The sequence below is a fragment of the Macaca fascicularis genome, chromosome 6, assembly GCF_037993035.2.
Source record: "Macaca fascicularis isolate 582-1 chromosome 6, T2T-MFA8v1.1".
NCBI lineage: Eukaryota > Metazoa > Chordata > Mammalia > Primates > Cercopithecidae > Macaca > Macaca fascicularis.
Genome location: NC_088380.1, coordinates 156,070,258 through 156,085,176, shown reverse-complemented (window position 1 = coordinate 156,085,176; position 14,919 = coordinate 156,070,258). Strand labels below are relative to the sequence as shown.

Below are 14,919 nucleotides of genomic sequence, written 5' to 3'. Positions count from 1 at the left end.
GTGGGTTTTGTGAGTCATAGCAAGCTCCGTACCTTGTTTTAGGCAACTAATCCAGGAAGACTAGACACTTCCCAAGTTGCAAGTCATGTCTCTGGTACAGGGTGTTAAGGGAATAGGATCTAAGGCCAGACTGGCTGCTCTCACATTCTAGTTCCATTATTCGTTATCTGGGTGACTTTGGGCAAGTCATTGATGCTCACTGAGTCTCAGTTTCCTCATCTATAAAATAATCACTCTTATCTCCCTCATAGGGTTGTTGTAATGATTAAATGAAATATTCTGTAAAAAACACTTAGTGAGGTGCTTGACAATAGTAATAATCTATGTTAGTGGTGGTGATGGTGGTGGTGGTGGTATTGTTGGTGCTGACAGTGTTGATGGTGATGATGATGACAGTGGTGATGGTGGTAATAATATTGGTGGTGATGGTGTTGATGCTGCTGGTGATGGTGATAGTGGTAATAGTGGTGATTATGCTAGTGTTGGTGATGGTGGTGGTGATTGTGTTGGTGGTGACAATGGTATTGATGGTGATGGTGGTGTTGGTCATAATGGTGATGAGGGTGGTGATGGTAGTGATGATGGTAGTGATTGTGTTGGTGGAGACACGGTGTTGGTGGTGATCATGGTGGTGGTGTCAATGGTGTCGGTCATGATGATGGTGGTGATGGTGGAGAAGGTGATGGTGATGATGGTGGTGGTGGTGGTACTGCTGCTACTGCATCTGATTGTTCTCAATGAGGTTTTTGCAGTATTTGGCAACAGTAACAGTTAATCAGTGTTAGCAATGATGGTGGTTATTGTGGTAGTAATGATGGAGGTGGTGGTGGTGGTGGGGATGATGGTAGTGATCGCATTGTTCGTGACAGTGTTGTTGGTGGTGATGATGGTGGTGGTATTGATGGTATTGTTCATGATGATGGTAGTGATGGTGAAGATAGTGGTGGTGATGATTGTAGTGATGATGGTAGTAGTGATGATAATGATAATGGTGGTGGTGTTAGTGATGATGATGGTGAGGGTAGTGGTGTGACAGTGATGGCAATGGCAGTGATGGTGGTGATGTTAGTGATGATGATGGTTATGGTGGTGGTGTGATGGCAATGGTGGTGATGTTAGTGATGATGGTGATGGTGGTGATATGGTGGTGATGGCAGTGGTGGTGCTGTTGCTGAGACTGCTGCTGATTCTTCTCACTGAGGTCTGTGCAGTGCCTGGAAATAGTAACAGTCAATCAGTGTTTGCAATGATGATGGTTATTGTGGTGGTGGTGATGGTGATGGTGGAGTTTCTGCTGCTACTGTTGCTGATTCTTCTCAGTGAGGCTGGTGAGGAAACATTTCTTCTACCTGTGGTAACACAATTATTTTCTCTTGATAGTTCTTGAGTATTTTTCTTGGTCTCTTTGGAGTAGACACTGCTCCTGATTTTCCAAAATATTTTTATTTACTCTCCAGAGATGAAACGTCACACTTGTAGCTTAAAAAAACCCCAATTATTTTGTTCTTCTTTTCCTTTTCCATGATATGTTCTTTTTCTTAGCAATCTCTTAAACCTGGCTTTGGTTTCCTGTATCCCATGGGAGCTCAGAAGGCCTTCCAGCACCCCATCTAGTCAGGAGCTACTTTGCATTTGCAGCATGAATAGTGACCACCTTTGGAGAAAATACCTCTGTAAAACATATCACTGTAGATCCATGGATTGATGTCTTTACTTTGTGAGTAACAAGATAAGCTATAATACTAAGTATGCCCCCACTGGAAACTGCCCAGGTGCTTATTTTCTCCTCTTGACTCACTTTTTCCTCACCTTCTTCCACCTCCTAAACATCCAAATTATGGTGGACACATTTGGGAGCCTTTCTTTGAAAACGCACTCACATGTGAGACTCCCACATTCAGCTGAAGAACTATCCCACCTAACACAGTCGGTGATAGGTGCAGCACAAATGCACACAGTAACACACAACCCAAACTAGGGGAAGTAACAACCGACCCAGGAGTCTTAATCGCAATCTCTTTTGGTGTGCTTTCTATATTAAACCTCCACACCAATATCATCCCTCACTCTGTATTTATAGAGCATTTTATACACTGCAATGCATCCTAGTTTGATCCCCGAACTAATACATTTGCTTTCCCCAACACTCCCGTGAGGAAGATAGGAAATTCTATCCCTCTTTCATAACTGGGTAAACTGAGTCTCAGGGAGGCTTCGTGACTGCTTTGCAGCATGCAGAAGTTTGGCAGCCTCCCAACTCAGGCTCACTTCTCCCTCTCCTGCCTCACACATGGCCCCATCAGTCTCTGGGGTCCTCAGCACTGGCCACAGGGTCGTGGTCCCACATCCCAGCCTCCTTGTTTTTCTGTCACTCTGGATGATGCTTTCAAGGAGCTGTGAAGGATAACACTGTATGCACTCAGCCACCTTGACATGGAAACCTGGTTGGAGCAGCGATCTATTCTTGAGCATCATCAAGGACGCCAAAGGAAGGGCTGTGCACATTCCAGGAACAGATCCGATTTGGCTGAAAGGAAGAGGAGGCAAGGGAGGGAGCCTTCTCACTGTCTTTCTCCTCAGCTCACCACAGCTGGACGGACTCCAGAGAAGCCCCCGGGAGCTAAGCCCTGCTGACTCGGGGTGATCTCTGCTCACTCTCTCTGGCTGGATGCAGCCCAGCATGCTGACTCTGCCGGTACCATGGCCAACAGCACCCTGCACCCGCACAGTGATGCAGCACAGGAGGCTAATGGGTTTTCATTGATTCTCTTGTCCAGGCCAGTGAGAGTGTCATATAACATGAAAGAACACTGGAGCCTAGTGTGGCTTACCAAGACCCAGGGGGCCAGGTCTATGTGTGTGTGGGCACGTGCAGCAGCAGTCTGCCAAGGGCATCTGTGAACAATGATTTAGACATCTTATCACTAGGCACACTTGAGTGGGATGGACATCCCACAAATTAGAATGACCATTCTGAGGCGCGCTCCTGGTCCTCAGTTTCCCTCCAAATCTGTGGTTGGTGATAAAACATAACATTCATCATGGCATGACAGATGCTTCCTTTATCCCTAGATGGTGGTTCTGAATCTCAGGAACAGCAAATGAATCACCCAGGAAGCTTACTAGGAATGTTGATTCCTAGGTTCCATCCCTAGAGGTGCAGGGTGAGCCCAGACATTTGCATTTTTACAAGTCCCACAGTGAAGCTGATGCAGTGGTCTATGGGACCTTCTAAGAGGCACTAACACGGTTCTTGTGGTTTGCTCCCAGGGCACCCCATACTACCTCTTCTGTAAGCCATGTCCGCCAATGCTTATTAGTGGAGTCAGTAAAAATTCAGAGCCACTGGTGAAAAAACATTTGATCAGCCCTATTGAGGTATCCATGGGACATAAGATCAGGAACTCAGCTTGTCCCAGAGGAGACATACCATGTGGCAAATATGTGGCACTGGCTACCACTGTTTATGGCCAGGCAGCCCCTCTTCTCTGCATTGTTCTTGTGAAACTTGTGAGTCTGGGCCACATATCAACAGGGTCATGATGCAGGAGGCCTCCAGGTCGCGAACCTCTCCTACTTCCCTCCAGGCTTGTGGGAGCAGTTGGCAGTGCTGGGAAAGGGGAGCCCAGGGAGATCACACCCATGGACAGAGAGATACCCATGGGGAGGACTCACGGCTTGGTCCATGAATCTTGATGGGCTTACTGCTGGCCATGGACTGCGAGCACGTTTGGCACACACATTCTTTACCGCTGAAGGTCACCTTGTCTCCAATGGGGAAAGGCTTCCTGCAAGTGGGATGAGGGAGAAATTCAACACACCCTCTTCTGAGGGATTCTGTAGCTGACCACACATGTGCTCAAAGCACTTTGGTAACACATACAGCTTGACTTCTAGAGCACCACGCAAATTCAAATGCTGTTCACAGTGACAGGCCAACTAAACTGTTCAATTAGGGGCCTGGTGGTGAGAACTGGAGCCCAGTTGGGGTGTTTGTGTATTTTGGGCAGATCATGATGCTTATCTGAGCTTACATGTCTGGGTTGTAAGAAGCAGAGGTTACTAACTCCTCATATACTTGTTCTCTCTCCTGGAAGGACTTTTTCCATCCCAATTTGATCTATTCCCATATGTCAAGGATTCATTCAACTCCCAAACTTACCAACTTACCAAAATTTCTTCCTTTTCCTACTCAGGCATTTTTCAAAATCCCCCTTTCCAATAGGAAGTTTGTAAGTCTGTAAATAATCTCTTCCTCTCCTCCTCCGGATTTATTCAGTTTCCACAGCTGAGGAGTCTCAAATTGGTACAGGCTCTGCCTCCCCAACTAAATTATGAACCGTGTACAGAATCCCGGGCACCACCACGCCCACTGTTGAGCTGCTCTCGCCCATGCAGTGGGATGCCTGTTATGAGGACTCTGAGCACAGCACCTAACATTGGCTCCCAGGGGCTCCACTGCCCTTGTATCAGCACTGTGGCACAACGGAGGGAGCACTGGGTCAAGGGTCGGGGGAGCTGTGTTCTTATCGTGGCTCAGCCACTACCTTGTGGTAGAAAGACATCGCGTGATCTTGGGGAGTCACCTCATCTCTCTGGGGCTTGACAGAAACCTCATCTTGTACCATAGGAACCCTCTATGCTAACCTCTCAGGGGTCTGGGATTCCAGGGCTCAGGGCTCAGGTTTTAAGAGCCGAGTAGATGAATGAATTCCATGAGAGGATTACGTTTTCTTACACACTCTGTCATTAGTCTCAATCAGAAACTCTAGTTATTCTAACTGGTAAGTGACTGGTGGTTATTTTGTGGGGAGAATAATTAATCTATACATTCCTTTCCCAATTAAAAAAATACATATATACTCCAATCATGCTTTACTTATGATGTAATCAGAGCTATCCATTAACATTTAATGTATTTGTGGGCAGGGCTGAGCTTTCTTCATTTTTTCATCTCCTTAATGTGTTGCTTGGCATTCAGTGAAGTCTTAATGTACACTTGCTGAATTAACAAGTGATGGAGATGCAGAGGGTGAAGCAGGAGGCAGTGATGAGCTCTCCATCCCAAGAGATGTCCCGAGAGCAGGTAGATGACTATCATCATGATAATGAAAGGAATAATAAAAACGGACACTCTCACATACTGGTCACTGAGCTAATGTCCTTGCATCATTATCTCATTAATCTTCAAGAAAACCCCGTGAGGTTGGATTGGCTTTGACCTCCATTTTACTGGTGGAGAAACTGAGGCTTACAGAGGTGGGGGTCACTTGCCAGGGTCACTCCAACAGCATGAAGTGGTGCCAGGATGATGGAGGAAGGCTATGAACAGACATCCCTGTCCCACCTGTGGATGAGGGTGTGGGAGGCTGGGCCTGATCCACAGTTTCCAAACTGAGTTCTGAGAGACTCAGTGGTTTCTTTGGGGGCCTTTTGAGAGGAATTGGGAGGCTGAGTTTGGAGGTACAGATCCTCACTCTGCCTATCACAGGACAAACCAGTGTTTTAGATCAGATTGTATTTTATAAGAAAGATTCAGATGCAACAGTGTTTGAAAACCACTGGCCCATCAGATCCCTCCACACCTGAGGTTCCAGAAATCTAAGTGCCCAGCATAAACCTTGTACACCCCGGAATTTCCTGGAAAAAGCCAGGTCTTCCCCTGCCCCGGGGGCTTATGCAGAGGGTCCCAGTCCCTGCTGGTCACCCGCTCACCTGCACAAGCTGCACACGAAGCACTTGGGGTGGTAGGTGCGGCCCAGGGCGGAGATGACTTCGCCTGTGATGAAGTCCCGGCAGCTGTCACAGCGGGTGCCATAGAGTTGCTGGTAGTCCTGGGTGCAGATGTACTCCTGGTTCTTGAAGAAGAAGCCTGACTGGGCCAGGCCACAGCCACATACTTGGGGAAACGAGGAAAACAAGGAGGAAAACAACGGCAGGTTGAGTGCAGGGAGGGTCTGCAAGCAGAAGGTCCTCACTGGGGGAAATGCTGGTGTCTGACTGTGTCATGAGTGGCCACAGAATGGTAACATGTCAGACTTCACAGGCCTTTGGGGCCAGAATTCCTTAAAGAATGGCCAGTAGGCCACTAGCATCAGTATCACCCTGAAAGCTTCTTACAATCCAGATGCCTGGGCCTGAATCAGACTTCCTGGAACTGAGGCCGGGGCATCTGCATTTGAACAGCACTCCCCAACCCCACTAGGTTGACTCTGATGCACACTAAGAAGCACTGATGTGTACATTCCTCCCAACACACAAATGAAAAGTTTAAGCTGTGCAGCTCACGCAAGGCTGCACAGCTGGTGGAAATATGAATGTAATAAAAGAACCACTCAGTTAAACATTTCCTGGGTACTTCCTATGTGCATGATTCTGTGCCAGGTGAAGAGCAGTGTGGGGACCATATGCTCCAAATCCCAACCTGGAGATACTTTCGGATGGCAATGGGATGGATGGTTTGAAGTCTAGAATCTGTGCTCACCATAGCCATAAGGAGTGAGGGGTGTCTATTCCCAGGCAGGAATAATAAAACACAATCCCTGAACTTCAAAGAGCTAAAAATGCTGCAGAGAGAAGATCATATAGAAAAAAATGTCCCATATCGTTGGTGACGGGCCACAGAGCCAGTGCAAGCAGTAAGGACTGTGAATGAGGTAGAAGAAAGAAGCCTTGTCGGTTGCAAGGGATCATGGGAGGCTTTTCAGAGGAGGTAGCATCTGAGTTGAACACTAAAGGAACAGAATGAGCCAAAGCACAGAGGCAGGAAGGTGCAAGTGATATTTGATTTGTGTGAAGGCTAGACGTAGGGGTGGTGTTTGTAGGAAGTGGTGAGAAGTAATGCAGGAAAAGATTGTTCAGACCAGTTGGAGGAAGGCCTGGATCCAGTTTAAGAAGATTAGGTTTTGTAGGATACTGAGGAGCCATGGATGTTTTTTTCCCTAGTTTAGAAAAATTTAGAAAAATATCTCAAACATATATAAAAATGGGAGAAGACTGTAATAATTCTCCATCACTCAGCTGCAAAAATGATCAATTGCACTGATGGCTTTTGAACAGAGATGCAACAGGATTTTACAAGGCGTTTCATATAGTCTCTTGGAATATTCTTTTGGATAATAGGGATAAATAAATGTAGGACAAAATAGAAAAACAAGTAGATTTTTAGGTGTTTGAACAATTGAATTATGTGAGATCCACCCTGACTTAGAAATACGAGATTTTCCTGTAAGGAGTTAAGTTGTGACATGAACGCATTATGGGCAGAGCAGAAAGATGCAAAGTTTCTTCCAAGGGAATAAATGGCTCGCAGGGCCACCAGAGCTGTAGTAACCCACTGAATGTACCGATCAGCTAAAGCAAGGATGTGCCAGCCAGGAAGGGGGCTGGTTAGCAATCAGTGGAAGGCAACTGGGGGGCCCATTTAAATCCTGTCACCAGCTCCCCTGGTTCTGAGGCTGCTGTCTGATGGACTGACTTTCCACCTAGATTGCCTCTGAGAGGCCAGGTGCTGGCCAGGCCACCATGAAACAGTCCAACTCAAGGTCACACCTCTTGTCTACATTGATGAACAGGTATTCTGGCTTTCTACATCAGTTTCCTGAGGACTTGGTTAGTACAAGTCAGCTTTCTCAAGGGTGATCAATGATGGGAAAACCAATAAGATAGTTACCAAGCCTGTAAGTCTGAAGAGTCAGCCTGGAACTGAGTGGAAACACCCCAGCAAATACTACCTCACCTTTAACAGAGAAAGTTGTTTCACAAAAGCAGCCAGGTTAAAAATAAGAGAGAGTGCCAGGTCAATGCCAGGAATATTTCATAAGTGTTTGTTCACCTCTGGGGACTGGAGGCTTAAAGGGTGAGGCTGAGTGAGGAGGAGGCAGCTTCAGAAGTCACTGCATGCGGGGAACAGCTCAGGACAGTGGGAGACAAAATGGTCTGAGAGTCAGACCACCCAACCTCTGGTCTCATCACTGAGTAGAACTGCCATGCTGTAAGTCTATGAGAAGAAAAGCTTCCTTTAGGGCTTACTCTACACCTAAACATTTTAAACTCAGTGTGGAGCATTGCTTGTGACCCCTGACCCCACCCCTATGAAGAGGCAGGAGTATGGTGGAGACGGTGGTGGTGGCAGAAATCTGGGAAGGGTTCATCTTCCATCAGGCATTATGAAAATTCATCACATCAAACCATGTCTGGTCTCACGAGCAGGCAAAGCCAGAGCACAGGCTGTTCTGGGCCGTGCAGGTGGTGGAGCAATTGACTTCATGACTGTGGAATCAATTAGGTCATGGCCTACAACCTCACTGGAAACAGCTCCTGTTTTTTCCCTTTTTTTTTTTCTCCTTTGTCTCCCTTGCCAACTCCACCCCCAGAGCCACCTCTCCCAGTGGAGAAATCCAGGCGACCGTAGGAAAACTTGGAACAATCAGTCCTCTTTTTCTCCCAAGGAACTGAAGGAGGAAGTTTTTGGTAGAAAGGATGTAAAGGTTGATAAGTCTCTCAGGGGTTCCTGGAAATACAGCAGGGAGCACAGGGATGGAAGGCAAGCTGGACCAGCATGACAGATGGATCTGAGGCTGAGTGGAGCCAGACATTCAAATAACAGGAAAGCCACGGAGAGGGTTTGCAGTACGGAACTGATGTGGAATGAATATACCCCCTGGGGCAGTCGTTATTCTGTGAATCAAAAAAATGAAGTCTACCAATTAAAAACAGCGGACCATATGGATTAACAATGGAATGGAATATTGAACGTTAAAACTGCTTTGAGCAAATCCAGTATAAATGCTCAATGTAAATATAAGGCCCAGAAGGAGGGCTTGCACACAGCCCTGGAATGTGTCAGTGAACAATGTGCTATTTTGTAGGTTATTGGACCTTTGTCCGTAGTCCTGTTCTAGCACTCAAGTGCTGGGAGATTTTGAAAAAGTTACCCCAGCTCTCTGGAGCTCATTTGTAAGATGAAGGGGCTGGGTGGTTAACTGAGGACACACCTAGATCAGAAAGTCCAAGACTCTGTGATACAATTTTAGTGATTTTCAACTTTTCGAATGAGACTGGATTTTATGGAATTTCAAAATCCAAGAGTTAGAAGAGTCCCTGAGGGTGATCTAATTCATTATTTAGAACATTTCATTGTGAAATATACTATACATAGAGAAAATGTATAAAATATATATGTACGGTTTAAGGAATAGTAAAATAACTCCCAAGTACCCACTACTGAGTTTATGAAACAGAACACCGCCAATTCCTTAGAAGCCTCTCCTCTCCGTAAGAGCACCTCTGTCCCATACTGTCCCTAATTATGTGTTTACCATTCCCTTGCTTTACTTTATAGTTTTACACCTGTGATGTATCCATCAACAATATTTTGTTTAGTCTGACCTGTTTTTGAGCTTTATGTTGATGGAGTCATACTGCAATTGTCCCATACCTGCTTCATTCCCTCAGTATTGTGTGTTGAGATTCATCCACATCAATGCACGTAACTGCTGTTCACTCATTTTCACTGCTGTGCTGTATTCCATTGCCTGAATACATCACAGTTGGTCTACTCCACTGCTGAAGGGCATTTGAGCTACTTGCAGTTTTTTGTGGGGTAATGTCTCACTGTTTTCCAAAGAGCTTTTCCTATTTACCTTCCCACCAGCAGTTCCCACTGATATATATCATCAACAGTACTTAGTAATATCTGACATATTTGGTCAACATAGTGGATGTGAAATGATGCCATTTATAATTTTGTGATTTCAAATTTCATTTGCCTAATGATTAATGAAATTGAGAATTTTTTTCAAGTGTTAAAATACCTGCTAATGTTTTTTGCTCATTTTTTAAATTTTAGACTTGTAGAAATTCTTAATATATTTTAGAAATCAATCCTTTTTCAGTCATTTATTACAAATATCTTCTGCAATTTTGGGCTTGCTTTTTGCTCCCCTTTTCTTGTTTTTGGATGAACCAAAGTTCTCAGTTTTTATGTTGCTGAATTTGTGAATCTTTTCCTTTACGGATTGCCCTTTCTGTGTCATGTTTCAGAAATTATTCTCTACGCTGAAATCCTAAAAGATATCTCCTATATTGTCTTCTAAAAATTTTATTGAGCTGCCTTTCATAGTAAAACTGTTAATCTACCTGGAATTGACTTTAGGGAATGATATACAGTAGGGATCTGATTTTCTCCCACATGGATAATTAATCATCTCAGCATCATTTATTAAGCAGTCTAATCTTTCCCCACTGATCTGCAAAAAGCAAGTTTCCATATATATGGAAGTTTGTGTTTAGTTCTATATTCAGTTCCATTGGTCTATTGATCTCTCCTTAATCCAAGATCACATGGTCTTAATAGGTTTTAATAACAAATGATGATATCTGGTAGGACAGGCCCTCTTGCTTTGTTGCTCTTTAGGAATGCTTTGATTATGCCTGGCCTTTGTCAAGAATAGAATTTTAACTGATTTCTTAATTTCTATGGAACGCCTTACGGAATGTATTAGAATTGTTTTGAATATATAGTTCAACCAGAGTAGAACTGTCATCTTTTTGATATTTCTATCTTTCTATCAGAGAACTTAGCATATTAAAAAATTACTTAGGTCTTTAATGTCTTTCTTATGATATTCTATAAATTTAACAATTTTATAATTTTTATCTTATACAACTTTATAAAATTTATTTCTAAATTAAATTTTTTTTCTTGTTCAGGTAAATGGTGTCTTGATTGTTAACGGTGAATACAAATGCAATTTTTTTCTATATTTATTCTGTATTTAGTAACCTTAATAAACTCTTATTGACTTTCTTTTTAGTATTATTATTTCAGAATGTATCTCTAAAATATTAGGATTCTTTAAAAAAGTCAACCACAATAATCTAAAAGCATTGAAAATAATGTCTATTAAGGCATTATCAAGTCAGTGAGTTCAAGTTTTTCCAGTTATCCCATTCTTGTTTTCTTTTCTTTGTTTTGTTTTAGTGATTAGTTGTTTGAATAAAAATCTATCAAGGTTCACACATTGCATTTGTTTGATGTACCTCTTAAGTCCCTTAATTGCTATTTTTCCTTCTTATTTTCTCCTTGCAATGTATTTATTAAAGACACTGAGTCATTTCTGCAGTTTGAATTTCGCTGATTGTACCCCTATGTTGTTGATTAATTTCTTTTACATTTTCTGTAAATGGTGGTTATATCTAGAAACTTGAAATTCAGGTCTGATTATTTATTTCTTTTTAGGAATAATCCTACATTGATGTTCTGCACTTCTATGATTTGGGGTGGTGGTGTTGGTGAGTAGAAATGGCTACTGATGATCATTGCTAGATACATTATTTCATTACAGCTTTGCAAAATTAAAATATTCTAATGATTTAATTCTTCATTTATTAGGTGGAGTGTTTCTTTTTCTTTCTTTTTTTATTTTTTGTGAGACGGAGTCTCGCTCTGTCGCCCAGGCTGGAGTGCAGTGGCGCGATATCGGCTCACTGCAAGCTCCGCCTCCCGGGTTCACGCCATTCTCCTGCCTCAGCCTCCCGAATAGCTGTGACTACAGGCGCCCATAGGTGGAGTGTTTCTGTAGATAGAAAATTTCATCAACCCTTGCTTACAGTTAAGTACTGTACAATAGGTTAAAGTTTTGATTCTTTGCCCATATTGTTTGTTTCAAAATAATTATTTCACCAGCATTATCTAAAAGTGACCAACGGGTTCTTTTCCTTTCTCCTTATTATAAACTAATTTTCTTATTGATTTTACTAAATTGTAGATTATTTTGGGTTTTCTCTGCAGACAATTATATAATCTAAAAATAATTACATTTTTTTTCCTTTTCAAACCATATAACTTTTATTTCTATATCTTGCTGAATTGTCTAGGATCCTCCAGACCAAATGTTGAACAGAAGTCATGACAGTAAGCACCTCTATCTTGTTCCTGATCTTAACGAGAATGCTTTCAGCATTTTACCATTAAATGTTTCCTTTATATATTTTGTACACATAATCTATCAGTTATGACAGCTTTCTTCAATTCCTCCTAGGTTTAAAAATTACTAGGTATACGGGAGGCTGAGGCAGGAGAATGGCATGAACCCGGGAGGCGGAGCTTGCAGTGAGATGAGATCGCTCCACTGCACTCTAGCCTGGGCGACAGAGCAAGACTCTGTCTCAAAACAAAAACAAAAACAAAAACAAAAACAAACAAACAAACAAAAAAAACAACTAGATATAAGTGGGTTTTAAATTCTATCTAGTACCTTCTCTACTCTATTAAAATAATCAAATATTTTTATCCTTTCCTATCTTTATAGCAAAATATATTAGCCAGTTTTCTAATATTAAGCCAATTTCAAATTTCTGGAATAGACTCAATTTGGTCAGTTATGCTTTATTTTTCACACTTTCCTAAACTTGGTTTGCTAATATTTTGTCTAAGATTTTTAAATCTATGTTCATGAATGATATGGACATATGATTACTTTTCCTTGTTTGGTATTGTGCTGGTTCAAATGAGTTGGGAAGTATACCCTTTCTCTCTTCTCTGAAAGACTTTCTATACGACATAGATGATTTGTTTTTGAATGTTTTGTAGAACTTGATTCTAACGCTGATTTTTGTTTCTTTGGTGGTAGAAGAGTCTTAACTACACATTCACAAATTCAATATCTTGGATGATTATAGGACTACTCAGGTTTCAAAATTTCTTCTTGAGTAGGTTTTAGTTGGCACTCAAGAATTGATAAATTGTGTTATCTAAGTTTTAAAATTTATTACTCTAAATTGTTTATAATATTTCTTATTATGTCTTTAATTTTAATAGCAGCTACAGCGATGTGACTATTTTAATTCTTAAGATTGTTCATTTGTATATTTTCTCCCATTACTTGAATAATTTTGCCAGAATTTTGTCTATTTTACTTGTATTTTTAAAGAATCAACTTTTGTTTTGTTAATCCTGCCCATTGTGTGTTTTTTATTTGATTAATGTCTATTATATTATTTCCTTCCTTCTATTTTACTTGGATGCATTCTGCTCTTCAAACTTTTTGAGTTGAACACTTGGTTCATTAATTTTCAAACTTATTCTTTTCTATTGTGATAATTTAAGGCTACACATTTTCCTCTGAGTACCACTTTAAACTACATTTTGTAATGCTAGTTTTTGATACATAGTATTTTTGCTATCTTTCAGTTTCAAGTGTTTTCTGATTTTCATTAAGATTTTGCTAAGCATGCCATCTTTCATCTCAGTTCTGCCATCTGGGGATCATGTTTCTTCTGCTTACAGAACATATTTTTAAATTTCATTTAATGAGAGTTTGTTGTTGGTAAATTCAGTTTTAAAAAATCTAAACATGTTTTTACTTTGCTTTGGGTCTTTTATTTTAACAGTTTTTGTTTTGTTTTGAGACAGGGACTCGCTCTGTCGACCAGCCTGGAGTGCAATGGCGTGATCACAGCTCACTGCAACCTCCGCCTGCTGGGCTCAAATGATCCTCTCGCCTCAGCCTCCCGAGTAGCTGGGACTACAGGCGTGTGCCACCACGCCCAGCTAATTTTTGTATTTTTTGTAGAGAAGAGGTTTTGCTATGTTGCTCAGGCTGCTCTCAAACTCCTGGGCTCAGGTGATCCGCCTGCCTCAGCCTCCCAAAATGCTGGGATTACAGGTGTGTGCCACCGCACCCAGTCCATTTTAACAGTTTTAATGAGATACAATTCACAAGTCATATAATCCAACAATTTAAAATGTACAATTCAACCATTTCTTAGCATATTCACAAAGTTGTGCAATCGTTACCACTATCTAATTCCAGAACGTTTTCATCACCTCCAAAACAAGCCACAAACCCATTAGAAATCACTCCTTATCTTCCTCCAACTACCCCCAACCTGAGATAACCATGAATCTGCTTTCTGTCTTTATATAATTTGCCTGTTTTGAGCATTTCATACATATGAAATCCTACAATATGTAGCCTTTTGTGACTGTTTTCTTTCACATGTTTTCAAGGCCTATTCCCATTGGAGCATTAATTAGTATTTCATTCCTTTTTATTGCTAAATAGTATCCCTCTGTGGGGATAGATCACATTTTATTTATCCATTCATTGATTGATGAAGATTTGACTTTTTCTACCTTTTGGCTATTATGAATAATGCTGCTATGAACATTCATGTATATATTTCTGTGTGAACATATATTTTTATTTCTCTTGCGTATATACTGAGGAGTGGAATTTGGAATTGCTGGGTCATATGGTAACTCTACATTTCATCTTTTGAGGAACTGCCAGACTATTCTCCCAAGTAGCTGCACCATTTTACATTCCTTTCTACCAGCAACGTATGAGAGTTCTAATGTCTCCACATCCTCATCAACACTAGTTATCTATCTTTTTGATTATAGCCATTCTAGTAGATGTGAAGCGGCATCTCATTGTGGTTTGATTTGCATTTCTTTGATGGCTAATGATGTTGAGCATTTTTTTATGTGCTTATTGGACATTTGTATGACTTCTCTGGATAAATGTCTATTCATATCCTTTGCCCATTTTGAAATTAGGTTATTTGTCTTTTTATTATGCAATTGTAAGAATTCTTTATATAGCCAAGACCCAAATATTTTATCAGATTTATAATTTGCAAATATTTTCTCCTATTCTGTGGGTTGTCTTTTCACATCCTTGATGGTGTATATTGAAGTGCAAAAGTTTTAAATTTTGATACTATCTAATGAATATACTTTTCCTTTGTTGCTTGAGCTTTTGGTGTCATATGTAAGAAGGTTTTGCACAACTCAAGATCACAATGATTTATTCTTATATTTTTTCCTAAGAGTTTCTCAATTTTACCTTCTACATTTAGGTCTTTGATCAATTTTTAGTTAATTTTTATGTATGTGTAAAGAAAGAGTTT

The 14,919-nt window shown here is 41.3% G+C and overlaps 1 protein-coding gene across 7 annotated transcripts in view; it reads right to left on the bottom strand.

The window, feature by feature from the left end:
* Positions 1–14,919, bottom strand: part of ABLIM3 (actin binding LIM protein family member 3) — a 119,561-nt gene that overhangs the window by 56,445 nt on the left and 48,197 nt on the right. For all 7 annotated transcript variants that reach the window (XM_005558207.4, XM_065546947.2, XM_065546948.2 and 4 more), the window contains exons 4-5: positions 5,716–5,899; positions 3,676–3,788 (exon numbers count right to left, since the gene is read on the bottom strand). In XM_005558207.4, coding sequence (XP_005558264.3) covers positions 3,676–3,788; positions 5,716–5,899 — 297 coding nt within the window. The remainder of the gene's footprint in view (positions 1–3,675; positions 3,789–5,715; positions 5,900–14,919) is intronic.